Source organism: Eretmochelys imbricata, chromosome 3 (genome assembly GCF_965152235.1).
Source record: "Eretmochelys imbricata isolate rEreImb1 chromosome 3, rEreImb1.hap1, whole genome shotgun sequence".
In the NCBI taxonomy this organism is placed as follows: domain Eukaryota; kingdom Metazoa; phylum Chordata; order Testudines; family Cheloniidae; genus Eretmochelys; species Eretmochelys imbricata.
Genome location: NC_135574.1, coordinates 92,981,504 through 93,008,579, shown reverse-complemented (window position 1 = coordinate 93,008,579; position 27,076 = coordinate 92,981,504). Strand labels below are relative to the sequence as shown.

Here is a 27,076-nt window from a genome sequence, read left to right as displayed (position 1 = left end):
GTGATGGTCGAGTTGTGTTATTAAAGGACCCTTATAAAGGTCTGATGTACAAATAAATATACCTTGAATTTTCCTCTCTGTAACCTCAGCTCTCTCTCTTCCTCTTATGACTTCTAATTGCTAATTACAAAAGTAAAATTATCTTGTGTAAATAGACCACGTTCTCCTTAAAGAGGCCTGCAGTGCAGCTCCACACAGCATAGCGTGAAATTAGAAGTCAGTTTGTTCTTTAGCTCTCTCAGTATGTTGCACATTAAGAACTTGTCACAGTGTTTACAAACGTGATCGGTATAGAGCTGAGACTCTAATAGTACAGCCTAGATCCTCAACTGGTGTATATTGCTGATTTATACCAAGTGAGGATTGGGCCCATTATCTTTCTAAATAATGGCTACACACTGTTCTTATAGCAGACTCTGTATATGAAAAGTGAAAGTGCTTTTCCTTTCTAAAACAAATTTACTTTGGGTTAGATTGTGACTTTAGAATCATAGAATATCAGGGTTGGAAGGGACCCCTGAAGGTCATCTAGTCCAACCCCCTGCTCGAAGCAGGACCAATTCCCAGTTAAATCATCCCAGCCAGGGCTTTGTCAAGCCTGACCTTAAAAACTTCCAAGGAAGGAGATTCCACCACCTCCCTAGGCAACGCATTCCAGTGTTTCACCACCCTCTTAGTGAAAAAGTTTTTCCTAATATCCAATCTAAACCTCCCCCACTGCAACTTGAGACCATTACTCCTCGTTCTGTCATCTGCTACCATTGAGAACAGTCTAGAGCCATCCTCTTTGGAACCCCCTTTCAGGTAGTTGAAAGCAGCTATCAAATCCCCCCTCATTCTTCTCTTCTGCAGGCTAAACAATCCCAGCTCCCTCAGCCTCTCCTCATAAGTCATGTGTTCCAGACCCCTAATCATTTTTGTTGCCCTTCGCTGGACTCTCTCCAATTTATCCACATCCTTCTTGTAGTGTGGGGCCCAAAACTGGACACAGTACTCCAGATGAGGCCTCACCAATGTCGAATAGAGGGGGACGATCACGTCCCTCGATCTGCTCTCTATGCCCCTACTTATACATCCCAAAATGCCATTGGCCTTCTTGGCAACAAGGGCACACTGCTGACTCATATCCAGCTTCTCGTCCACTGTCACCCCTAGGTCCTTTTCCGCAGAACTGCTGCCTAGCCATTCGGTCCCTAGTCTGTAGCGGTGCATTGGATTCTTCCGTCCTAAGTGCAGGACCCTGCACTTATCCTTATTGAACCTCATCAGATTTCTTTTGGCCCAATCCTCCAATTTGTCTAGGTCCTTCTGTATCCTATCCCTCCCCTCCAGCGTATCTACCACTCCTCCCAGTTTAGTATTGTCCGCAAATTTGCTGAGAGTGCAATCCACACCATCCTCCAGATCATTTATGAAGATATTGAACAAAACCGGCCCCAGGGCTGACCCCTGGGGCACTCCACTTGATACCGGCTGCCAACTAGACATGGAGCCATTGATCACTACCCGTTGAGCCCGACAATCTAGCCAGCTTTCTACCCACCCTATAGTGCATTCATCCAGCCCATACTTCCTTAACTTGCTGACAAGAATACTGTGGGAGACTGTGTCAAAAGCTTTGCTAAAGTCAAGAAACAATACATCCACTGCTTTCCCTTCATCCACAGAACCAGTAATCTCATGATAAAAGGCGATTAGATTAGTCAGGCATGACCTTCCCTTGGTGAATCCATGCTGGCTGTTCCTGATCACTTTCCTCTCATGCAAGTACTTCAAGATTGATTCTTTGAGGACCTGCTCCATGATTTTTCCAGGGACTGAGGTGAGGCTGACTGGCCTGTAGTTCCCAGGATCCTCCTCCTTCCCTTTTTTAAAGATTGGCACTACATTAGCCTTTTTCCAGTCATCCGGGACTTCCCCGGTTCGCCACGAGTTTTCAAAGATAATGGCCAATGGCTCTGCAATCACAGCCGCCAATTCCTTCAGCACTCTCGGATGCAACTCGTCCGGCCCCATGGACTTGTGCACGTCCAGCTTTTCTAAATAGTCCCTAACCACCTCTATCTCCACAGAGGGCTGGCCATCTCTTCCCCATTTTGTGATGCCCAGCGTAGCAGTCTGGGAGCTGACCTTGTCAGTGAAAACAGAGGCAAAAAAAGCATTGAGTACATTAGCTTTTTCCACATCCTCTGTCACTAGGTTGCCTCCCTCATTCAGTAAGGGGCCCACACTTTCCTTGGCTTTCTTCTTGTTGCCAACATACCCGAAGAAACCCTTCTTGTTACTCTTGACATCTCTTGCTAGCTGCAGCTCCAGGTGCGATTTGGCCCTCCTGATTTCATTCCTACATGCCCGAGCAATATTTTTATACTCTTCCCTGGTCATATGTCCAACCTTCCACTTCTTGTAAGCTTCTTTTTTATGTTTAAGATCCGCTAGGATTTCACTGTTAAGCCAAGCTGGTCGCCAGCCATATTTACTATTCTTTCGACTCATCGGGATGGTTTGTCCCTGTAACCTCAACAGGGATTCCTTGAAATAGAGCCAGCTCTCCTGGACTCCTTTCCCCTTCAAGTTAGTCCCCCAGGGGATCCTGGCCATCCCTTCCCTGAGGGAGTCGAAGTCTGCTTTCCTGAAGTCCAGGGTCCGTATCCTGCTGCTTACCTTCCTTCCCTGTGTCAGGATCCTGAACTCAACCAACTCATGGTCACTGCCTCCCAGATTCCCATCCACTTTTGCTTCCCCCACTAATTCTACCCAGTTTGTGAGCAGCAGGTCAAGAAAAGCGCCCCCCCTAGTTGGCTTCTCTAGCACTTGCGCCAGGAAATTGTCCCCTACGCTTTCCAAAAACTTCCTGGGTTGTCTATGCACCGCAGTATTGCTCTCCCAGCAGATATCAGGAAAATTAAAGTCACCCATGAGAATCAGGGCATGCGATCTAGTAGCTTCTGTGAGCTGCCGGAAGAAAGCCTCATCTACCTCATCCCCCTGGTCCGGTGGTCTATAGCAGACTCCCACCACTACATCACTCTTGTTGCACACACTTCTAAACTTAATCCAGAGACACTCAGGTTTTTCTACAGTTTCGTACCGGAGCTCTGAGCAGTCATACTGCTCCCTTACATACAGTGCTACTCCCCCACCTTTTCTGCCCTGCCTGTCCTTCCTGAACAGTTTATAACCATCCATGACAGTACTCCAGTCATGTGAGTTATCCCACCAAGTCTCTGTGATTCCAATCACATCATAGTTCCTTGACATCACCAGGACCTCCAGTTCTCCCTGCTTGTTTCCAAGGCTTTGTGCATTCGTATATAAACACTTGAGATAACCTGTTGATCGCCCCTCATTCCCAGTATGAGGCAGGAGCCCTCCCCTCACAGACATTTCTGCCTGTGCTTCCTCCCGGTATCCCGCTTTCCCACTTACCTCAGGGCTTTGGTCTCCTTCCCCCGGTGAACCTAGTTTAAAGCCCTTCTCACTAGGTTAGCCAGCCTGCTGGCAAAGATGCTCTTCCCTCTCTTTGTAAGATGGAGCCCGTCTCTGCCCAGCACTCTTCCTTCATGGAACACCATCCCATGGTCAAAGAATCCAAAGCCTTCTCTCCGACACCACCTGCGTAGCCATTCGTTGACTTCCACGATTCGACGGTCTCTACCCAGGCCTTTTCCTTCCACGGGGAGGATGGACGAGAACACCACTTGCGCCTCAAACTCCTTTATCCTTCTTCCCAGAGCCACGTAGTCCGCAGTGATCCGCTCAAGGTCATTCTTGGCAGTATCATTGGTGCCCACGTGGAGAAGCAGGAAGGGGTAGCGATCCGAGGGCTTGATGAGTCTCGGCAGTCTCTCCGTCACATCGCGAATCTTAACCCCCGGCAAGCAGCAGACTTCTCGGTTTTCCCGGTCAGGGCGGCAGATAGATGACTCAGTCCCCCGGAGGAGAGAGTCCCCGACCACCACCACCCGCCTTCTCCTCTTGGGAGTGGTGGTCGTGGAACCCCCAACCTCAGGACATCGCATCTCATGCCTTCCAACCAGCGGAGTCTCCTTCTGCTTTCTCGCCCCAGACATATCATCTGGTCCACTCTCCGCAACGGTACCTGCGGAGAGAACATGAAAGCGGTTAGTTACCTGTGTCTGTGTTACTGGAACCCGGACATTCCGCTTACCTCTTCTGGAGGTCACATGTTGCCAAGCTTCTTCACTGGCCTCTTGGCTCCTCTGTGCAATCTGCTCTATATCTTTAGAGCTTTGTGCCCCTAGAAGCCTATCCTGAGTTTTGTCTAGAAAATCCTCAGTTTCTCGTATGCAATGCAGGGTCGTTATCTGTTGCTCCAGACCTTCAATCTTCTCTTCCAATATGGAGACCAGCTTGCACTTTGTACAGACAAAGTCGCTTCTGTCCTGTGGAAGAAAGACAAACATGGCACATCCAGTGCAGGTCACAACAGCTGAACCCCCCCCTTCCATATCACCTTCCTACTATGAGCTTTCTCAGAGCAGTTTGCAAGACGTAAGCCTCACTGGGCTCACTCCAGGCGAACTCCCAGGCAAACTCCTGCTGTGAGCTGCTCTGCTGTCCCCCGCTGCTCAGCTGGTTCGCCGCCGCTCAGCTGGTTCGCGAAGCTCTGGCTATTTTTAAACAGCCAGGCTTCCCTGACGCAAACAAACAGACACCCTAATGCCTGCCCCCTGCAGGCTAGCAGCCAATCAGACACTCACGCAGGCTCTCACACTGCCCTCCCAGCAAACACACGCTCGGATACTTCCTTAGCAAGCAAGGCACAGTCTTGAGCAAGGAGTGACATGTAAGCTCTGAATCACTATGCCCTCCACACTTTTCTTTGCTCCTGGAGTAGTAATTTGCTTCTGGCCTATGTCAGCAGCAAATTTTAAACCCCCCAGTTGGGCTCAGGTGCTCTAGCCACTGAATTAGCAGGTGTAACTAAGGGTCCCCCAAATTCTCCATCCCAACCCACCCACTTCTCATCTGCCTCACGTGGGAAGTAGGCATGCAGAGCCTACTTATTGCTACATACCCAAGACCCCAGGTTCCTTTAGCCATCTTAGGGATGTGAGAGTTGTTTTTACTGCCCTACTAGTAGCTGAAAGCCCATGCTGTGGAACGGGTGTAATTCGTGAAGTCAGAATGACTTTGCTACTCAGGTTTATGGTTTTATGGTAAGTATGTCCCTGGGCTGGGGAATGTGTGTTGGCTGGTAGTTTTCTGCTGATTTTTGTGGGTGGTGAAAGAGAATTGTGTGCACTGCAGGGTGGGGTGTACAGTGCAGTTCTATGTGTGTTTGGTGTTATCCTGTGTGCTGGTTGTGTTGATTTGTCTCTGGATGGCTGTGCTGGGAGATTTGTGTTGATGTGTATGAGTTGCAAATGAGGGGTGTATACTGTCATGAGGGGTTATGTGTGTTTGGGGTTATAGTGAATGCTGGTTTTGTTGTGTGGGTGAGTGCTTTACGTGTGGCAGTTGGGACAAGTAATCCACCATCTGTGCAATCTCCCACATACAGCCAATGAAATTGTTGCATGCAAATTAGCTTTAAGGTGGTGATTTATTGAGTTACCTCTGATATCACAATGATCTGGGACTCTTGGCAAGGAATAGATACATACCTTTCTGTCACGTAAGTATAATTCATAAAGTCAAAATGGCTCAGAACTTTAAAAAAAAAGAAAAAAAGACATGAACTGCAGAGCCCAGCGATGATTGAACCTTAGGATATTCTGAACAAAAAGAGCTCTCAACCATACTTGTAGCTGATGCTTCAGTCTGACTCAACAGACATTCTAGGCTTAGAGTGATGATCCTGGAATCTTATTATGTAGATTTTTCCTTACACAAGTATGTAGTCCTAGTTACAATCTAGCTCTATAATTATAGTGAGTCCCTAGAATTATTAGCATCCTTGCATATTTTCTAAGAGCAGCATTCAATGGTAAATCAAGTTTGTTTTGTTTTTTCAGAAATTTTATAATTGATGGTCTATCGGTGGAGAGAAACCATGTTCTTGTTAGGATAAATCTTACAGGAGGACCAGTGGAACGGATTTTGCCTCAAAGAGTACTAAATAAGGTTAGAGGGAAAAGTTTAACAATTGTTCTTGTGCTGGTTCTAGGTCTTAAGTATTCCTACTGCTAATTCACAATATAAATATTATTTAGTATCAAAAGACAACTGTCTGCACATCAAGAGTGTTAACGTTTTCCATTGCAGGAAAAGAGATTTGCTTAGCAAAGATGTTATTTCTAGTGTCAGTGGGCTACTAAGTGCTCAGGTAATATCTTTTTTTTTTTTAATTAAAAATCTGTTTCTCTAACTGTAGGAGTGATTTTTTTAAATTCTTTAATAGATTTCTATCTGTAACATCTTCCTTTTATCAGATGTTTTTTTACCTATGGGCATAGTTTGGGAGGGACATGGGGGGTGCGTTCCCCCCGAAACTGCAAGCCTTGGGCAGGTACGTAATTTGCCCCCCATGCGAGGCCCCGTTGGCCAAGCTGGAACTGCCATGTCAAATATATGCCTATGATTTTACCCTGCTTGCTTTTCATCTGCACTATCAAATACTTGTATCTCTCATCAGTATTCTCACAGTGCAGTATTTGTTAAGCAGGTTCTTTTGTTAAGTGCTATGGTTTTCTACTGACTGTCACTCATAAGGAGAAGATGGAAATTACTGTCAGCACAGAAAAGACAACTAGATCAATATATAAAATTGGAAATACAGTATTTCTTTTGAAAGCTATAATTTTCCTTTCAATGAAAAAATATTAAATTCAGAATTGTTAACCGTAGTTACCAGAGCAAGTTGGTTAAACCTTCTGGCTCATATACATACTGGATTTTGTATTACTTTTTCTTTTAATTATAGAAAATTATACAATTAAATTGTAGTGTCAATAATTCTGACAAATCTGTTGGAGATTAATTATACAATAAGCAAACTTTACCTGTGGACGAGTTGGGTAAACTGCTATTAATTTACCTCCTAATATCACTTTGTTCTGGTTCTTTTTTCTAGGGCACTGATCCATATCCCTGGCCAATGTTTTCATCCTACCCCTTGCCAAGGTGCTATCTTTCGGAAGCTCCTAGGAAAGCTGATTTTAGACAAGGTACTAAATATATTAATAGTTCAGATGCCAAACAAACATCTTATGTCAGTTTATTTTCATTCTTTTCTCAGAATGAAATTTTATAAATAACCTGGGATTTATATTATTGGAACCATTTGTGGCCAAATGGGTTAATTTTTTTTAAGTTGTGTTGCTCTGTTTAGTAATCCATTTCTTGTGCGAATGTCAAGATTACCCTTTTGGCTAATCTCATGTGGGAGACACATGAGACATAAACATATCATCTTGTCTGGCAGCTGGAGTAAAACAATATGCTTAAGCTATAGGATTTCTTGTGTACTGGTTTTTTTATTTAGGTCTCTGTTTTCAGAGCTTGGCAGTGTGTGAAATAGACAGTGTTTATAACAGTTGTTTCTTGCATTGAGAATCAGTGTGGAATATATGCAAAGTGAGTAGTCTGTTGTAGATTCATCTAGACAAAGTATATACAGAAACCATTTTAAGGTTTTATATTTAGCACACAGTACACTAGAACTTGGTGAATGAAAAAGTGACGCATCAAAGAGGGGGGGTCAGCTTATAAATGGGTCTACACCAAAATTTGATGATTTTAAACTCTATGAAATTATTGAATTGAATATCTAATACATTGTCATTTTGTTTACCCGGAGCATCTGCAAGCATGGAGTCCCTCAGTTCCCTTTGGCCGCTGTTCACCGTTCCCAGCGAATGGGAGCTGTGGGAACTGATGCGCCACGTCCCGCAGCTCCCATTGGCTGGGAACGGCGAGACGCTCCAGGTAAACAAAACATCCTGACCCATCGGCGGCTTACCCTGACAGGCCGGGAGCCAAAGTTTGCCGACCCATTTATTGATGTCAATACTGCAGCCTTTTAAAGTTGCAAAGGCTTTGTTTAGCGGACTAGATTGGTTTGAAAGGAATACTAGAAGAGCAGTGCTGCAGATCTGCATAACATTTGACCCATGCATTTTACAAAATGCTATGCCTTACAAGCCAATCAGAAAAATACAATGAATGATAGTACTATAGCACCACTACTGTGTAATTTGATCTCTTCATGCGTTTCTACCAATGGACCTCATAAGTCTTGAGCCAATGTGAAAATATAACATGCAGAATCGATGGAATCACTAATAAAATTGAAATAGCCTGTTATCCCCACAGACATGCCAATCTACAGGGCTGCTTTGAAATAAACAAAGAACAATAATAATTTGACAGTGATAAAGAAGGTGACATTCCTATATAAAGTCCTACAAAATCTATAACTACAATAATAATAATCTATTTTCATACTAGTATTTAAAATGAACAACGGTGAAATCAAAAGAAAAAGGTCTGCTTATCACGCAGCATTCAAACTTAAAGTTGTTGAATATGCAGAAGCAAACAACAATTGTGCTGCTGCTGCTGCTCGTGAATTCTGTATCAATGAGAAGCAAATAAGAGAATGTCGAAAAAATAAAACAACACTAAAAGACATGCCAAGGAGGAAGAAAAAATGTCCAACGAAGTGCACTTCGTTTCCTGAGCTGGAGAAAGATCTCAGTAATTGGGTTGTTGAATGTCAACAAAATGGGTACATTGTCACTAGCACTGGAATTCGTCTGCGTGCTCTGCAAATGTCGAAAGATGACAAATACAAGTCAGTAAAGCCATCAGTGTTTGTCGTATCAGCAGGTTGGTGTACTTGCTTCATGAACCGTCATAGTCTCTGTCTTCTTCAGTGAACAAAGATAGAGCAAAAGCTGCTGAAAGATCTGGAAGAAAAAATCGAATCTTTCCAAAGGTTTATTATAAAATATCGAAAGGAATATGCATTTGAACTGTCACGAATAGGAAATATGGATGAAACACCGATTACATTCGATCTTCCGAGCAACAGAACAGTAACTGGTGTTGGTGAAAAAACAGTTTTAATTAAAACCACTGGCCACGAAAAAAATCCATTTTACGGTGGTTTTATCGTGTTTGGCAAATGGATCAAAGCTCCCTCCTGTTGTTGTTTTTAAAAGAAAAACCTTGCCTAAATACATGAAATTTCCTGCTGGTGCACACGAAAAGGGGTGGATGGATGAAAGTCGGACTATTGAATGGCTGGAAAAAGTGTGGAATAAGAGACCAGGAGCACTTTTCAAGAAACCTGCTATGATCATTTGAGACCTGTTCAGGGCACACAAGACGGATGAGGTGAAAAATGTGGCCAAAAATATGAAAATTACTTTGGCTGTAATACCTGGAGGCTTAACTTCAGTTCTACAACCGCTTGATGTCTGCCTGAACAAACCCTTTAAAGACAGGCTACGCAAAATGTGATCTGAATGGATGTGCTCAGGCATGGTGAAGTTGACAAAAGGCGGGAATCTTATAAAGCCCGAAATCAGTCTGGTTGCCCAGTGGATCAAGGACGCGTGGGTGTCCATTCCCTCTAAAATGATAAGAAAAATCATTTAGGAAATGCTGTATCAGCAATGCACTTGACGGATCAGAAGTTGATGCCATATTTGATGATGACACAACAGAGGCTGATGATGAGAAGGAATCTGAGTCTGAAGATGAAACTGCCGACATCTCCGGTGACAGTGCAGGTGCAGCTGTGACTGAAGCTGAGTTTAATGAACTATTTGGTGAATCAGAGATTGATTCAGACTTTGAAGGATTTTAAGACTTTTTAAAGTCTCATATTGTTCTAAGTTACTTGTTTTAAATATCGATTTACTGGGTTTAAATATTGACTGTAATTTTGAAGGTGAATACATATTTGTTCAGTTATTATTATAACAACAACAGGTTTTTCTTTAGATTACATTAAAATAATTCTAGCAAAACTTTTGAGTGTTTCGTGTGACGCCAGCTTTTAAAATATAGTAGGGGTTGGCAGACTTTGGCTCCCAGCCCATCAGGGTAAGCCGCTGGTGGGTTGGGACGTTTTGTTTACATGGAGCATCTGCAGGCACAGAGCCCCCTCAGCTCCAAGTGGCCACGGTTTGCCATTCGCAGCCAATGGGAGCTGTGGGAAGTGGCGCCATTTCCTAAAGCTCTCATTGGCTGGGAACAGCAAACCGCGGCCACTGAGAGCTGAGGGGCTCTGTGCCTGTGAACGCTCCAGATAAACGAAACTTCCCGACCTGCCAGCAGCTTACTCTGATGGGCCGGGAGCCAAAGTTTGCCAACCTCTGAAATATAGGGTCAGCTTATGAAAGGGTCATACAGTTTTTACTATTTTTACCTATCCATCTTGAGGGGTCGGCTTATAAACGAACAGTCTAATGAACGATATATATACGGTAATTTCTCATGTGGAATTTGCCTGTTCGTTTGTCTGTGAGCAGATCTCAACATACTCCGATGTATTCATGATGAGAAATTATTTGTAAATTTATTCAGCAAATAATTCTTTCTCTCTTGGTCATTCATAAATATTCAAATTGTGAATACTCAGAAATTAGACTAAGCAAAATAATTGCACAACTCACATGGTATAGGTTTCTTCCCTTGATTTTATGGCTTATGATACATAACTAACACTGATGGGAATTCTAATATATAAAAGTGTAGAATTCCTTTCAGCTAAAATGGGAAGAGGTGGCCATGGATACTGCTTTCTTCATTTCCTGACCTGAGATTTTGTTGTAGCAGAAGTTGGCTTTTGGAAACCATAGTCTGCAGCTGTGCAACCCCCACCCCTCTTCATTCCTCCCCAATCTAGGAAATGTAGGAGTTGATAAGAATCTCAATTTTGTATTTTTAAGATCGATTCTAGCACCGCCCCCTTTTTTATTATGTTCGCTTTGAAAACATAAACTGATGTAAGCCAGTTTCTAAGCTTGAAACAAAAATAGGTTATATTTATGGAGTGGGTGTTGGAAATGGCAAACATTTGTTTTGCAAGGCTTCTCAAATGTTATGGCAGACTTTAGACAGGGTCTTCTTCTCTCCAGCCCATGAGCTGGTGGACAAAGATTACTATGATAGCAGATCCACTTCTCCCCTTTCTCTAGCTTGAGGTCAAATGGAAGAGTCCTTGATGAGCACAAATTAGAACTGACCAGCAAATATTTTGGGCCCAATCTGGATTTTAAGAAGAGTAGGAACTTTGTCTCTGTAAATACTGTGACAGGTTCCGCCTCCAGGGGTGCCTCCTGGAACTGGGATATCACTGAGCCCACCTAACCTGCCAGCCTAGGCTCCATTTACACTGCTCTGCTGTGCAGCCTGCCAAGCCCTCCCCCAGGCATCACGCTACACTTTACCAGCTCACAAAAGGTAGGGGCACACCAAGCTGCAGCTACACACACAGAGCTGAAATCCAGCTTTGCATGGGAAGGCTCAGCTAAGGTACCTCCCAGTTCCTAAGGCACACACTCCCCTCTGGAGTGTAAACCCAAAATTATACCGTCTTGTGCTGCACAGAGAACTGTACAGAGTAAGCTTACGAAATTTGCCCCCTCCATCAATGTGGAGAGGAATATACACAGCTTTCTGCCCCAAGTTATGATTTCCACAGGCTGATTTTAGACAAAATAAAACAAGTTTATTACCTACAAAAGATAGATTTTAGGTGATTATAAGGCAGTGGTGCGCAATCTGCAGCCCATCAGGGTAATCCGCTGGCAGGCCTCGAGACAGTGTTTACATTGACCGTCCTCACCTGCAGCTCCCAGTGGCGGCGGTTTGGCCTGATTCAGCAAGAAGCGGGCCTCCTGCTGTGAAGTCCAACTCTGGTGTGGGAGAATTACCCCATAGACCACAAGGTGGGGTCTTGTTGAGAAGCTAGAAAACACTCTCATAACCATGAATTTTCTTCTAAATCCACTTCAAAGAAATTGGACTCATCTGTAAAAAAGCCCACCAACTCAGCCCAGGAGAACTTAGGACATACTACGTTCCGGATGCATGACCAGAAAGCACAAGCCCATGTTCTGTCAGTACTGTTATCCCCAGCTCCTCCCAAACCCCAAGATCCATCAGCACCAACGGATTCCAATCACTGCCAACTTCAGATACCACCCTTCTTGCCGGCTCCAATGGTCTGGACAAGCAGAACCCCTCTCACATTGGCCACCGTGCAAGACATTTTGCTCTTCCGAATCCAGAATCCCCTTCTCCACTGGGGCCCTCCATTTCCAGAGGGATAATATAAACTCTGAGAGAACTGACTGCTGGAAGAAGCTGATCACCCGGCCAATACACAGAATACACCTTCCCTTCAGCAGCACCAATGGTATTGCCACTGGAACCAGAATCAGTCTTCTCCTCGTTGGGAGATTCTGAACCATCCAATGAAACATTCTTCCCTTACCCTACATGTCCTCTACTACCAAAAAGACCTGCACTGATTTGAGACCAACCTCCGCCTCATCTATCTCGGAGCTGCTGGTACCTCGTGCCATAGGCTCCCCCCGCGACCACTTGTCGACCCCTCCAACTGGCCATATTGGAGGCCTTGGGAAGAGTTGATCCAAATATGCCTCCTACAGAGTTGATCCAAATATGCCAGGGAGTCACTTCTTGTCTCCTCTCCCACAAAGGGAATGCTCAGATCTGTCCCTAGGCCTGACAGAGGAGGAACATAAAGCTCCAGATCCAGCGGTTTGGCCAGAACCTGCAAGACTGGCATTGTTATCCCCAGACAAAGTGGTGACTTCTTCATCCCCACCTCACCCACAAGCACTTCAGGAAATTCCAGGACCTTCTCTGCAGAGTTGCTGGAGAGCTTTAGATTCCTTTTAATGAGATCCAAGACTCCCAGCACAAACTCATGGGCATCCTGCATGCTCCCGGACCCAACAGAATAGCTCTCCCCATTAATGAAGCCATTCTGGAACCGCTAGGACAGTTTGGCACACACACACCCCCCACACACACCTGTGCTTCTAGCCCCAAAGGGGCAGAGAAATGTTATTACCTGTCAGCCAAGAGTGCAAAATTTTTGTTTTCTCACCTCGCTTGCAGTTCAGTGATGGTCTGTGCCACTTCTCTCTCCACCCCTTTGGAGAAGAGGAAGAAGCCTGGACCAGTGTCTCCTTTTCGCTGTCCCCTTTGGCAAGAACCTCAAGGGCAGATAGTCCCTTTTTCCCCACTGGAAGAAACAGAGCAGTGGCTCCTGTTCTTCTTTTGTTGGAGAAGCCTGTGGTGCATCAGGAACTCCTGTTAGTGCTTTGGCCTGAAGCCTATAATACAGGGAGCACTGCTGACCATTCTTGTCATGCACATGCACATTCCAAGGATGGCATTGTTATGAGTTGCAGACAGCAGCCTGATGCTGTTTACTTGTTAAAATAGATATGTTTTGCATGGGTGCAAGACAGTGAAAGTTCTGGGATGAGGAATGCAGTGATATTTTATTTATTTATGTATGTACTTAAATAAATAAATAGAATAAGTTTAATGGAACTCCATTGGGGTCACTGAATCCCAGCTGTCAACTCTCAGGTCTGAGTTTATAAATCCTTTGAATGGGCGGTACACATTAAGTGAATTTCTAGTTCATAACTCTCTTCTTAAGGACAAGCTTGTGCCTTCTGGGTGTAAAAACACCAAAAAATGGAAAATAGATTCCTTTTTAAAATAACAGTTTTCAGAATGATTCAAATGGGTTATTATTTCTGTGATTCATCCACTTATATGAAATTTGTCTGCCATACTCACTGAGCTCATTCATTACTTAGCATAGCAAGCCCTGTATCACATCAGACGCATTTTAGATATCAAGGTTCTTGACATCCAGTAACTATTGATAACGGTAATAATACTGTAGTTACTCATATATCATCACTTCCCCCCTTGCATAGGTGCTCACAACCATTTTAAAGAAATTGTGACTAGTAATTTTGTAAAACAAATATAAGAAAACTAGATAAACTATTTTACAAGCCAAACAATTTGATGATATTTTAAAGGAATGTGGGGATTCAAAATTATTTAAAGCTGAAAGTGCCTGGAAAAGTAAAGTTATGAGATACCATTCTACAGTGCAGAATAAGCTAAGATGGATGGATGTCCAGGGGAGCAAGTTCTGCATTTTGTTGTTGGTACAGTAAAACCAAATCATCTGCAAAGCTATTGTGGGTAGTGTCAGAATGTAGATACCTGTCAGATTCACAGAGAAGGTTCCCAAACATAGTTAGGTTTCTTCCCTGTTGTAAGAGTTTATAGACCACTAAAGACAATTTAAAGTCACTCTGTCACTTTATAGACAGCCATCAAAGAATGCAGGATGTGCGTAATGTTATCACAGCTACTCAGCAGGTGTACATTTGAACTCAGTATTTACTGCAAGGTGAAAACGCTGATGGAAGACCTACTAAAAGGGAATTACAATATTCAAGCCTTGTCACCCTGAACTCATTTGTAGCTGTTGTGAAGCTGTTAAAAGATAAATACATGTGCATTCTGTGAAAAGTGAAAACATTTTCATGCCATCTTGGACCTGTAGCTTTGCATGGAAAGATTATAGTCAAAAACCAATTTCCAGTGTGACTTCAGAACATATCCTTTCAATAAATGGGGAATATAAAGGAAGAGAACCCTTTCTCTTAATGATGAGCCCTTCATGGCAACCAGACATCTTTGTTCACTGGATTGAAAATGAGATTCTTGTGATGCAGGCAGAAATATCACCCATCTCTATTAAAACTTTCCAAGAAGTTACTCTGTTCTGGCAGGTGCTAGGCATTTGTCCATGTGGTTTCTCTTTTGTTAGGAAAGGATATGTGGAAAATAAAATCATACAATGTGATTTATTTGCATGAATTATCACAGCTAAGAGCTGGAGACCTACAGGCTGAAGCACTGGCCAATAATAGAGTGTGTGTCTCTTTTGTTAGTGTGAATTTGAAACATAATGTATGATGAAACTTCAGATGACTTAGGAAGGTCATTATTTGCATGAGGAAATAAATGATGTAAATTCCACCTGTTTACACTGTAGCAAGATACCCTGTTACTTTTCTTGTACCTTAAGCGTTCAATTATATTTCAGTAATATAATCTGGAGTAGAACTGCTAAGGGGTAAGTGGTTAGTGCCCTTCAAAGAATGATACGCACAGTCCTCTTGTTGTTTAGGGGCAATATCATATTAAAAATAAGTGAGATTTCTTTACCTGTGGTATTAACAATACCATAGGTTATTCAAAGCAAAATTATATTAATGAAATTAGCTTATCATGATTTATGCTTTTAATTTGCATTTTGCATTTCTTGTCACACGCAAAATTACATTTAATAGATGTATTGTTGTCTAATCTTCAAGAGCAGTGTGTTTTGATGATAAAGATCAGGAGGTCTCAAACTTTCTTGAGTGTAAATAGTTTCTCCATGAGGAGGTTATCTCTTTGAAACTTCTTTTCTATTTAGAATTGCGTGGACCACCTCCTCTCTCAACTTTTCTCCTCACTAGCTAAGGAACTGTGCAAGGTGGGAGCTTAGGCCTCAAGTATAGTTCAGGACCTGAGCAAGACTGGAAATCCAGCCGTACAGAGTTCATGAAGTTCCTAGAGCAGCAATCCCACAGCTCAGGACCCTCCATGTACACTGACCTCATCAGCCCCTGCTTCCAAAGCTTCCTTCTTTTTCTGCCTCCCAAAGCCTAGAATCCCTACAACAGACCTCTTCAGACCCTGTTCCCAACCGTTTCTCCGCTCAACCTTTTACCCATACACCTCCTCAGCCCTTGTTCCCTGAGCTTTACTCTCCCTCTATCTAGAGCTTTTCCTTCATCTTTTGGGGTGGGGAGCACCTACTGCTCCAAGGACTTGCCCTTCATGGATTCTGCTTCCCTCCTCTACCCATCCTTTAATACTCCTCAATCCTATAATCAAGCTGTCCTGCTCCTTTCCTCCCTCACTCCAGTTACCAGCTACATCTGTCTTCCTGGTGCCCTGCTCAAAATGCTGGACACAATTGTTTTTCTCACCTGCATTTCTCTTCAAAGACCTGGTCTTCCTTCCCTGCTTTCATCCTTTGTCCACCATTTTAAGAACACTGATAAAGATAATTAAATGATGACCCAGATGACACTGAGAGAAAAACCTTGTATGAAGTCTTTAGTTAAAAAATACAGCCTTAATAGGATTTGTATTCAGTAGCTTGTGAATTATAAATTGGACACTTTGCCCATTAGGCTTCTTATTTCGGTTATTATCCATGTGAATTTGCAGGTTTTAAATTGATCACAGTGAGAATTTGCTATTGTCCCTTGAATGCAATAGAAACTCATTCAGATTTTCACAATAAAAGCAATCAGATATAAAGGCTTGTGACATTTATGTTCCCCAGTTCATGCCAAGACACTTTAGACACAAAAGCTATCTGAGTAATAGTAGAGTTTGGAGGAGAATTAGAAAGTAGTTTCTTTTATGGAGAGAGATTAATTTAACTTTAGGAGAGCTACAATGTTCTGTTTCAGACAAACTGTACATATACAAATGCACTGCAGGAAATTAAGTACTAACCCACTTAACCAATAGAGCAAATCATAGATGCATTATGTAATTGGAGTTCTAACTGACTGATCATACCCTTAGGGCAGTATACTCTTGCCTAGCAACTTCTGAAACTTAACTATTTTCTCACAAGTTCTGTTGGAGGTAACGATTGCAATTCAAAAGTTAAATCAAGATACATTGGTTTATTCAGAATCAACTGAAATATATTTTACATTCTAAGTTGAAAGAAATGACCTTCTCTATTTAACTACAAACTGTTAAGAAAAACCTGGGTGAAAGAAAAGAGGTCGTGATAATCCTTGAAATTCTATCTATAAAATAAACTCCATCCATGTGCCAAAATGAGACCGTTCTCACAGTACATAATGTAGATATTAAAACATGATTGTGTGTGTCTCTTGGCTCCTAGAGGTTGGCTCCCAATTGGTGGAGCCTGAATATGCCTCTGAGCTATGCTAGCCTCCTTGGGTTTCGTTCCTTCACTGTTTTATTTTTGGTGGGGGGGATATCTCCCAAACACCATCCATTTGTAGCATCAAAATGAGACATCACTCGCAGCGAATTGTTCAGATCTGTCCTTCATTACATGAAAAAGGAAAGTTTACAATGTTGACATATAATTATAATCTTTGGCCAAGTTAACACTTCAATGAGGTGAAGTGGGGCAGTTTACACCTCTCAGAGCCATTCACCTTTCCAGACCCTCCTGCAGACTCAAGTAGGCATCTCTACATCAGCTTCGCTTTGTTCATATTTTTGAGATTTTCTTTCCAGTTGGAGATTTACTTTTAAAAAAAATAAAATAAAGAAAGTTGATATTCTGGAGAACAAGATAGTATCTTCAGAAAGGTGCTTGTCCAACGTATGGACTCTTTCCAAGCACTGAGAGAAACTTCTACCTGTGCTTCAATAAGGGTATTATATACAGGAATGCTGATTAGAGTCTGGTCTTTTTTTTTTTTTCCCTGATCATGTGACATAGAATTGCAAAATGTTACACCCAAAAAAAAGTTACAGTGCAAGGCCCTGTGTCCACTGACTCCACTGATACTTCTTGTGCATATCAGCTATATGAGACATGAGCAAGCCAGATGCTAGCTGCTTTTGCAGGATCAGATGAAGTGTTTTGGGGGATGAAGTTCCAGGGATGATTTTGGCACTAAACTTTATCAGCATGATTGAATGTGACTGGTGAAGAGACTGTGTGGATATAAAGTGGAGGCAGAGTACTGGGAGGCATAACCTAAGCACGGTGAAGACCCAATTGTTGTAAAGACTGTAGGTGAGAGACAGGAATAAAACAAAAAATGTGAAAAAACACTACTGAAAAAGCCATTGAGACTGACTGAGTAACTATGTGAAGAGAGATAAGAGACAAAAGATCAGATTGAGAGACCAGGAGGAACCAGCAGAGATGGTGAAATGGATGAAATCCTAGCTCTGTTGAAGTCATTGGGAATTATGCCATTGACTTCAGTGGAGTCAGGATTTCACCTTGATCTTTTATTTTGTTCCCCTGCAACAAAAATCTCAGATTTAAAATTTTTATTAAAGATAACGTTTAAAAGATTACATAATACACAGGTTAAGAAAAGAGTGTCTGTACATCTGGGTATAACTACATAACATCTAATCCTTAGTTGCCAACTTTAATTCCACCAGAGGACTTTGTAAAGCAAAATAACTAATTAACTTGTAAAGTGATACTTCTGCACTGTTCTGAAATGATCTTAAACCCTAGCCTTTGCAATATATTACAGCAAAGGGGAAAGAAACAACTACAAGTCCTAAAATCCTGCTTCACATTAAATATTTAGAAACTATTAAAGTCAGCACATATTATTAGGAAAGACATTGACTGAGGATTTAATTATTTGGAGATAACAAGAGAATTTCCTTGTTAATTAATTTGGAAGAATTATTAATGTTAATGGTTAAGTAGTGTAATCAGCTTTTCTGATTTATTCTGAATTGGTTAAATAAATCCCAGTGACAGGGAAACAATTTTTAATGAGTAAACTGTTAAAATCCTGAGACTGGTTTAAAATAAATGATGTACAATGTAATAATTCTGTGAAAACCAAAAAGAAAATATTCTCGCTCAGTTCAAAGCAATAAGGTTACTTGCAAGAGGTGTGTTTGTTGTGGGATAATTTAAATTTGAATATTAAGATCTTATTAAGAAGTAAAAAATAAGAAAATTTGTAAAAGGTCATTTTCTTGCTAAAAGAAACAAGATAGCTTGTTGATTCCTAAAGATAAAAGTCAATTGCAATTGCTTGACTTAATTTCTGAAGAGTTACTTTTAAAACTTGGAAAGGGGATAATCAAGGCCCTGATCCTTTACTAAGATGTTTCCAGGCTCAGGTGCACTCCTGAAAAAAAACCAAATAGTCTTCAACAGGGCTCAACACACATATGCGCCTGTGCTCATTTAATGGCATGATCGGGGATTTAACTAGCCTCTAATAACTTTGATAAGATTGGTGATAGAGCTGGCTGGAAAACACAGTTTCACATCTTTGAAAATTTTAGATTGAAAAAAAAAATTCTCCCAAATCAGAAACTAAAAAAAACGAAACAAAAAACACCATTGCCAGCTTGATTCCCACAGGGGAGCCTGGGGAGCTGGTTGCCCAGGCAGTTGGGAAGCCTATGGAGCCAGCTGTCCAGGGATTCAGGCAGCCTGCGGAGCTGGCGACCCAGGTAGGAGGCCTCCTAGAGGGCTGGGGATCCGATGGAACTCGGTATCCCACCATGCCAGCTGCTGGGGATCCTAATAAACCATGACCCAGGCAGCTCAAGGAAGCTGGGAGCAGCACAGCACAGCAGCCTGCAAGCTAGTCAGCCAGGGAGATGGGCAGTGTAGCAGTCCATGAGCAGAGCGGGCTGGCAGGGTGCTAGATAAGCAGGCAGGCTGTTTCATCAGTAAACTTTCAGCCAGTGGTAGTTGGTAATTTTTCTATAACATGACCTTATGTTTGAAATGGCAGTCAGTATAACCACCTGTAAACAACTGTTACAGCATCTCAATTTAGAACCCAATCTGTTAACAAATTGCACTTATGGGAAGAAATCAAACCCCCCCTTTATTTTGCTCAGGTGTATGTATCCATTGTTCTTTTAATTGCTGCTTTGCTTAGATTTACTGTGTTGTGTGTCAAACTGGCTTTTTACTGTTTATCACTCTGCCTAAATCCCAAGAAATAATTTTTGTTTCCTGGTCTGAAGGTTTTCAGAGGATGCCATATTTAAAGGAAAAAAATCATAGAATTTTGAGTGTTGGGATTACACTGTAGGTGGCTAACCCTTACAGAGTTTCTGCTATAAATATTTCATGTTGGGAACATTTATGCCTCTAATTCTTCAGTTTTTGAAGCCAAAGTTAGAATTGGTTACTAGTGAAATATGGAAGTGCTGTCAGTTTGTGCTATTGCACTGTAGAAAAAGTGGCAAAACTGATGTAATGTACCATAACTTTTTGTAAAAAGTAAAGAGAAGCAGCATTTTACAGTTGAAAGAATCTAATCATAGATCGAGCACAATTAATCTTATTTTGTCATGACACAAATTGTCAGTTTTAATTTTTAATGTGACTCTCTCACCTTTGTAAAGTAGAGAGAGGGAAATTGGCTTTAATAACAAGCCAAAAGGAACAGTAAAGAACAGTCTTTGGAACTGCCTTTCTTAGCATTAGGAAGAATTCTTACATAAATATCAGTGAACTATTGTACAGATTTGTTTTTAAAGCCAAAATTAATTCATAATGAAAGCTGAACCTGGTTATTATTGTAGTTAACATATACCAATATTCTATGGAAAAATCTATGTTAAAGTTACATTAAGTTGCAAATCAAACACAAAGAAGTTAGGAATGTGAGAATTAAGGTTTCACAGATTTCAAGCCCTAGTGCTAAAGCACAGACATGCTAGAGCTTCCCTATGAAAGGAATGTAAGAATTCTTTTTAACGTGGGCAAGAACAATATATTTTTCCCTAATCTTGTTCTCAGAAATGACTGATTTTTTTTTTTTCAAATTAATCATGGGGCACATACCCATCAGGTGAAATTTCAGCCCAAAAAGTTTGGCAAAGTTATTAGGAGCTGAAAACAGGGTTTTATAATAGCAAATGACAGTCCATCTTAACTACAGGCATTGCAGCCTGTGCCACCTCACATGCTTCACCTTGTTATACTGTTAAGTGTTCCACAAACCAATATCAGTGCTGCCAACTCTCATAATTATAGCATAAGTCTGACAATATTTGGTGTTTTTCTTTAAACTCCCGGTCCTAGAATCACGCAGTTCTGTGATTTTCTTTCTCTCTTTTCTAGCCTTCATGGCTGTGCAAAAAGATTTGAAAATGTGATCCAACTGCATGTAAAAGACTCAGAAAAACACAGAAGGCAAATAAAAATAACCCCAAATAATATAAACCTCATGAGTTTTAAGCCAACCTTATTATTCTTTGGAAAATGACTTTTGATTTTTGAATGTTGGGGTTTGTAGTGCTGCTGTAGATTAGAATATCTATTCAGTTCCTGTTCTTTAGGTAGGCATTTCAGGCCTACTGGACTACAGATACCTAACTGTGGTAGCATTGTTGCTGCTGGGAAGGAGAGAGAGGTCATGTACTAATAACTTGTCAGAAATATACAAAGTGTAGCCACATGGAGCACTTATGAATGCCAATATCAAGGCACTTCCCCATTCTCAATAGGAGGTGGTGTGGGAATTCTGGAGGTGAGACATGACCCAGAGTCCCCCATCAGATGTGGTGGGTATAAAGACCTGGGATAAAGCACAAAAAATCCTGCTTTCTATCTCCACAGTTGGATTAGTTACTTCCTCCATGTGATGGTAAACAGCCAGCCTGGGATATACATGATTGTTATTTATGGAGTGCTGAACAATCTTCTTTTCATGAGAGTGTTTGAGGGCTGCTCAAACACTGGCTAAGATGATAGCAAAGAGATGGAGGAGTCAGCTGAGTTTCCTGTTCCTCTCTGAACAGTACTAGTGTGAAGCTAAGGAGCAGTAGCCCTCAGGCCTATCTGTAGCTTGTAGCTTTTTTACTATTTATTTTAAAAAATGTTGCTATGATAAAGCTGATTTGTGTTATAAAAAAACACGTGTGTTTCATTTTTATTTTAGATAGTGATCTCAACAAGCTGTTGGCATCCTTAAAAAATCCAGATAAACAGCTAGTATGGATTGAAAACTGTAGAAGACAGTTTTGCAAAATCATGAAAGCCAAACCTGATGTCATCAATGGAACCAGTGAGTGTATATTTTTTTCCCATTAGGTACTGGTAAACAACTGTTTTTCACATTTTCACTGAGTACTGAATTGCTTTTACCGTATCTAATTATGCATTGACTCTGGTTATTTTTTTTCCCTTACTATCAGCAAATTACTGTTTCTCAAGGTTCAGCCAATACATTTTAGAAAAGGACCAAACGGATGAGAAAAGTTTCATTTCTTTTCCCATTAGGCACTGGTAAACAACTGTTTTTCACATTTTCACTGAGTACTGAATTGCTTTTACCGTATCTAATTATGCATTGACTCTGGTTATTTTTTTTCCCTTACTACAGCAAATTACTGTTTCTCAAGGTTCAGCCAATACATTTTAGAAAAGGACCAAATGGATGAGAAAAGTTTCATTTCTTTTAACAACACTGTTTAGGAAGAACAGGGATTGGTATTTTGCTTGTGATCTCAGGTTAGCATTGTCATACATCAACATTCAGATATAAAGGCTACCACTTTGTCACACCTTAAAGTAGAACATCAGGGAAAGATGCTGCAGCACTGGAAATACTGGTGGACTAATGCACTCAGTACCATTTTTATTACTATTACACATAGCATTTTTGGTGTATCCCACAGATACCCAGAGGGAGTTGCTCTGTCTAATATAGAAGATGGCACTATTTTCTGCTGAGTAGATTTTCCAAAGGAGACCTTGTCAGATTATGGCTCAGATTTCATCTCCCAGTTATTTACTGAATTATGGAGAATATGTGGGGTAAATATGTGGATCTACTCCATATTACCCAGAGACAGATGGCTCAGTTGAAAGGTTTTATGGGACTCTAAAAACTCTGCTGGGAACAAATGCAACCAAGAGGGCAAGTGGCTGTTATTAGCTTAGCGGGAAGTACCCCAAGAGTCCACAAGGACTCCCATTTGATGTCCTGTGTGGGAGGAAGGTCAAAAGTCTCTTGGATTTCATCATAGACTCCTGGCAGTGGTGGTACTGAGGCTAAACGGGGACCAGCTGCTGAATATGTTCAGAGGTTTAAGAAGGATTTAAAGTCTGTGATGGAGATGATTAAAATGAACCTCACTAAAAGCCAAGTGTATGACCACAGTGCATGTAAATGCTCATTTGATGCGGGGGACTTGGTACTGATGTTACTCCCTGTTAAAAGGGCACAAAATGCAGAACTCATGAGAGGGACCTTATGAAATTTTGGAAAGGGTTAATGAGGTTACTTATGATGTGCAGAGACCCCATAGCAAGGCTGCTTCAAAGGCTGTGCATATAAACGTGTTGAAAGCCTATCACAATAGACAAGCCATTGTCAATGTGATGTGCTGAGGAGGATTCTAAGATTGCATCTCTCATTGATTTGATGGCTAAATGCTACAGTGACATATCACTAGAGGACAATGAGATATGTGAAAGGTTAACCCAGAAACTGCTGGTAAAGAATTGATAACTAGAAAATGCATATACTGGAGGTCTGTTTCTTTCCAGGCATTTAATTAGATTTGTATGGGTAGTCAAAATGTTAAAGCTCCATCTATTTAAAAAAAAAAAAAAGTAGGGTCCTGATAAACCATTCTCTATTGATGGGGATACATCAAACCATAGATGCAGACTCCGTGGGTGCTCCAGGGCTGGAACACCCACGGGGAAAAATTAGTGGGTGCTCTGCACCCACCAGCAACCAAGCTCCCCCTGCCCCACCTCCTCTTCCCCCCCCTGAGCTTGCCACGTCCCCACTCCTCCACCTACCTCCCAGAATTTCCTACCCAGCCGCCGCCAAACCGTTGTTTGGCAATGTTAGCATGCTCGGTGGGGCGGGGGAAGCGGGAGGAGCGGGAACATGGCGCGCTCAGGGAAGGAGGCCGGGAAGAGGTGGGGCTGGGGCGGGGATTAGAGGAAGGAGTTGGACTATTGGCAGGGAGGGGGCGGAGTTGGGGTGGGGACTTTGGGGAAGGGATTGGAATTTGTGCGGGGAAGGGCTGGGAAGAGGCGGGGCAGGGCCAGGGCCTCATGGAAGGGGTGGAGTGGGGGCAGAGCCAGGGGCAGAGGCGGGGTCGAGCACCCACATGAAAGAGGGGAAATCGGCACCTTTGCATCAAACCAAAGGTACCAGTTCCAAACTGCTACCTGAGAACATCACTGTCCAAGAATATGACATGGAAATTGTGCCTATCAAGGGAAGAGAAAATATGGTGGCAGACATCCTGTTCAGGTAAGAGAATTATGACTCAACACCTAAGGATCAGCCAGTGGCTGACCCTCCTGCATCATTGTAAGAAGGGAGCTATGACCATAAAATCCTTTCAGTGTCAACTAGAAAAGGATTCACTGTTGTGTAACAACAGAAGAGTGGCTATACTGGGTCAGACCAATGGTCCATCTAGCCCGGTACCCTGTCTTGGAACAGTGGCCAATGCCAAATGCGTCAGAGGGAATGTGACACTTTGTGCCTTGGGGGAACACCCTGCACTCCCATGTTCATCCTTATAAAATGATTGTGTGATATCCAATGCAAAGTTTGTCATGTCAGGTGTCTTCAGAAGGCTCACGATGCACTGAGCATTGATGTTATAGGTTGTAATTTCATGTATATAGTTATGAGGCTGAAAATGTGTCCCCATTGCTTAAAAAAAGCCCAGGCAAAACTCTCCAGGAACAGAGGGGCAGTTCGCACCTCATCAGAGCATTTATGGGACAAACCCAGTCCAGCCTCACAGGAACAAAGGACACTGGTCTTGGCAGCAAAAAAGGATCTGTTGGACTCTCGAGTGAGTCACCCCCCTTCCCTTGGTCAGTCAGGGATTAGGATGAGTTAATGCTCACCTGACCCTGGGGGAGGGGGGGAGCAAAGCCAAGAGGGAAAAAACAAAATGATAAGAGGGAGAGACATTTGTCATGCTCTTCCACTCTCTTCCACCTCCATCTACAGACATCATCACTAAGTGACTGAAGTGCTGATCAAAGGGGAGAGCCTGGCTGAAGGGCAACCAGCCAGCCTGTGGTGAGAAGCTTCTAAATTTGTAAGGGCACTGAAAGTGTTTAAAATCAGCTTAGAATGTGTTTTGCTTTTATTTCATTTGACCAAATCTAACTTGTTGTGCTTTGACTTATAATCACTCAAAATCTATTTTTGTAGTTAACAGATTTGTTTGTTTGTTCTACCTGAAGCAGTGCATTTGGTTTGAAGTGTGTCAGACTCCCCTTGGGATAACAAGTCTGGTACATATCAATTTCTTTGTTAAATTGATGAACTCATATAAGCTTGCATCATCCAGCGGGCATAACTGGACATTGAAAGACGGAGGTTCCTAGGGTTGTGTCTGGGACCAGAGATATTGGCTAGTGTTATTCGGTTGTACAATGCAAGGAGCAGCTTTCATGCTAGAGGCTGTGCATGAACAGCCCAGGAGTGGGGATTTTCACAGCAGAGCAGGGTAAGGCTGGCTCCTAGAGTCGGGGATTGGAGTGACCTAGCAGATCACCAGTCCAGATAACACTAGGGGAATGTCACAGGGACTTAACAGAACAGGGCAATTATCAAATGAACTATCCTTTTATCCAGTCTCAGCATCTGGCAGTCAGAGGTTTAAGGACACCTAGAGCATGGGGTTGCATTCTTGACCATCTTGGCTAATAGCCATTGATGGACCTATCCTCCGTGCACTTATCTGATTCTTTTTTTAACCCAGTTATACTTTTGGCCTTCACAACATCCAGTGGCAATGAATTCCACAGATTGACTGTTTGAAGAAGTACTTCCTTTTGTTTGTTTTAAACCTGCTGCCTATTAATTTCATCAGGTGACCCCTGATTCTTGTGTTATGTGAAGGGGTAAATAACATTTCCTTATTCACTTTCTTCGCACCATTCATGATTTTATAGACCTCTATCATATCCCACTCAGTTGTCTCTTTTCCAAGCTGAACAGTCCCAGTCTTTTTTTTTTTTTTGTCACATAGAAGCTGTTCCATAGCTCTAATCATTTTTATTTCCCTTCTCTGTACCTTTTCCAATTCTAATATAACTTTTCTGAGATGGGGCGACCACAAATTATATGCAGTAATCAAGGTGTAGGAGTACCTTTGGATTTATTTAGTGGCATTATGATATTTATTGTCTTATTATCTATCCTGTTCTTAATGGTTCCCAACATAGTTAGCTTTTTGACTGCAGCTGCATATTGTATGGATGGTGTCAGAGAACTATCCACAATGTCTCGAAGATCTCTTTATTGAATGATAAGAGCTAATTTAGACTCCATAATTTTGTATGTGTAGTTGGGATTATGTTTTCCAAAGTGCACTGCTTTGCATTCATCAACATTGAATTGGATCTGCCATTTTCTTGCCCAGTCTCCCAGTTTTGTGAGATCCTCTTCACAGTCTTCTTTGGACTTAACTATCTTGAGTAGTTTTGTGTGGTCTGTAAACTTTGCCATCTCACTGTTGACCCCTTTTTTCCAGAACATTTATGAATATGTTGAACAGCACTGGTCCTAGTACAGATCCCTGAGGGACCTGACTGTTTCTCTCTCTACATTGTGAAAAGTTATCATTTATTCCTACCCTTTCTTTTCTGTCTTTTAACCTGTTACTGATCCATGAGAGGACCTTTCCTCTTATCTTCTGACTTCTTACTTTGCTAAAGAGCCTTTGGTGAGGGACCTTGTCAAAGGCTTTCTGAAAATCCATTACCCTATATCCACTGGATCACCCTTGTCTATGTGTTTGTTGGCCCCCTCCAAGAATTCTAATAGAGTTGTGAGGCATGATTTCCCTTTACAAAAGCCATGTTGACTCTTCCCAAGCAAGTTGTGGTCATCTGTGTGTCTGATAATTTTGTTCTTGACTGTAGTTTCAGTCAATTTGCCTGGTACTGAGGTTAGGTTTACCAGCCTGTAATTCCCAAGATTGCCTCTGGAGACGTTTTTAAAAATTGGTGGTGTTAGCTATCCTCCAGTCATCTGGTGCAGAGGCTGAATTAAGTGATAGATTACATAGCACACTTAGTAGGTCAACAACTCCTAACATCAACAGCAACTCCTAATGGGCCTGACAAATTCACTGTACCTGACATACCACTTCCGTGGTATTTGCCCATAAATGATGCTGTCAGACTCCTTAGGTCTTGAACCCAGGCCTACAAGGTTGCTGAGTAAGAGCCTTACCCCCTGTGCCATAACATTGCAAGGTCAGATGAGGGAACTGCAACTGAGACCTCACTACCAGA

General features: G+C 42.1%; 1 protein-coding gene across 1 annotated transcript in view; it reads left to right on the top strand.

Annotated features, from left to right (window-relative positions):
* Positions 1 to 27,076, top strand: part of TBC1D32 (TBC1 domain family member 32) — a 180,305-nt gene that overhangs the window by 88,790 nt on the left and 64,439 nt on the right. The window contains 3 exon segments of the mRNA XM_077812143.1: positions 5,982 to 6,090; positions 7,040 to 7,133; positions 21,723 to 21,848. Of these exon segments, the coding sequence (XP_077668269.1) occupies positions 5,982 to 6,090; positions 7,040 to 7,133; positions 21,723 to 21,848 (329 nt within the window).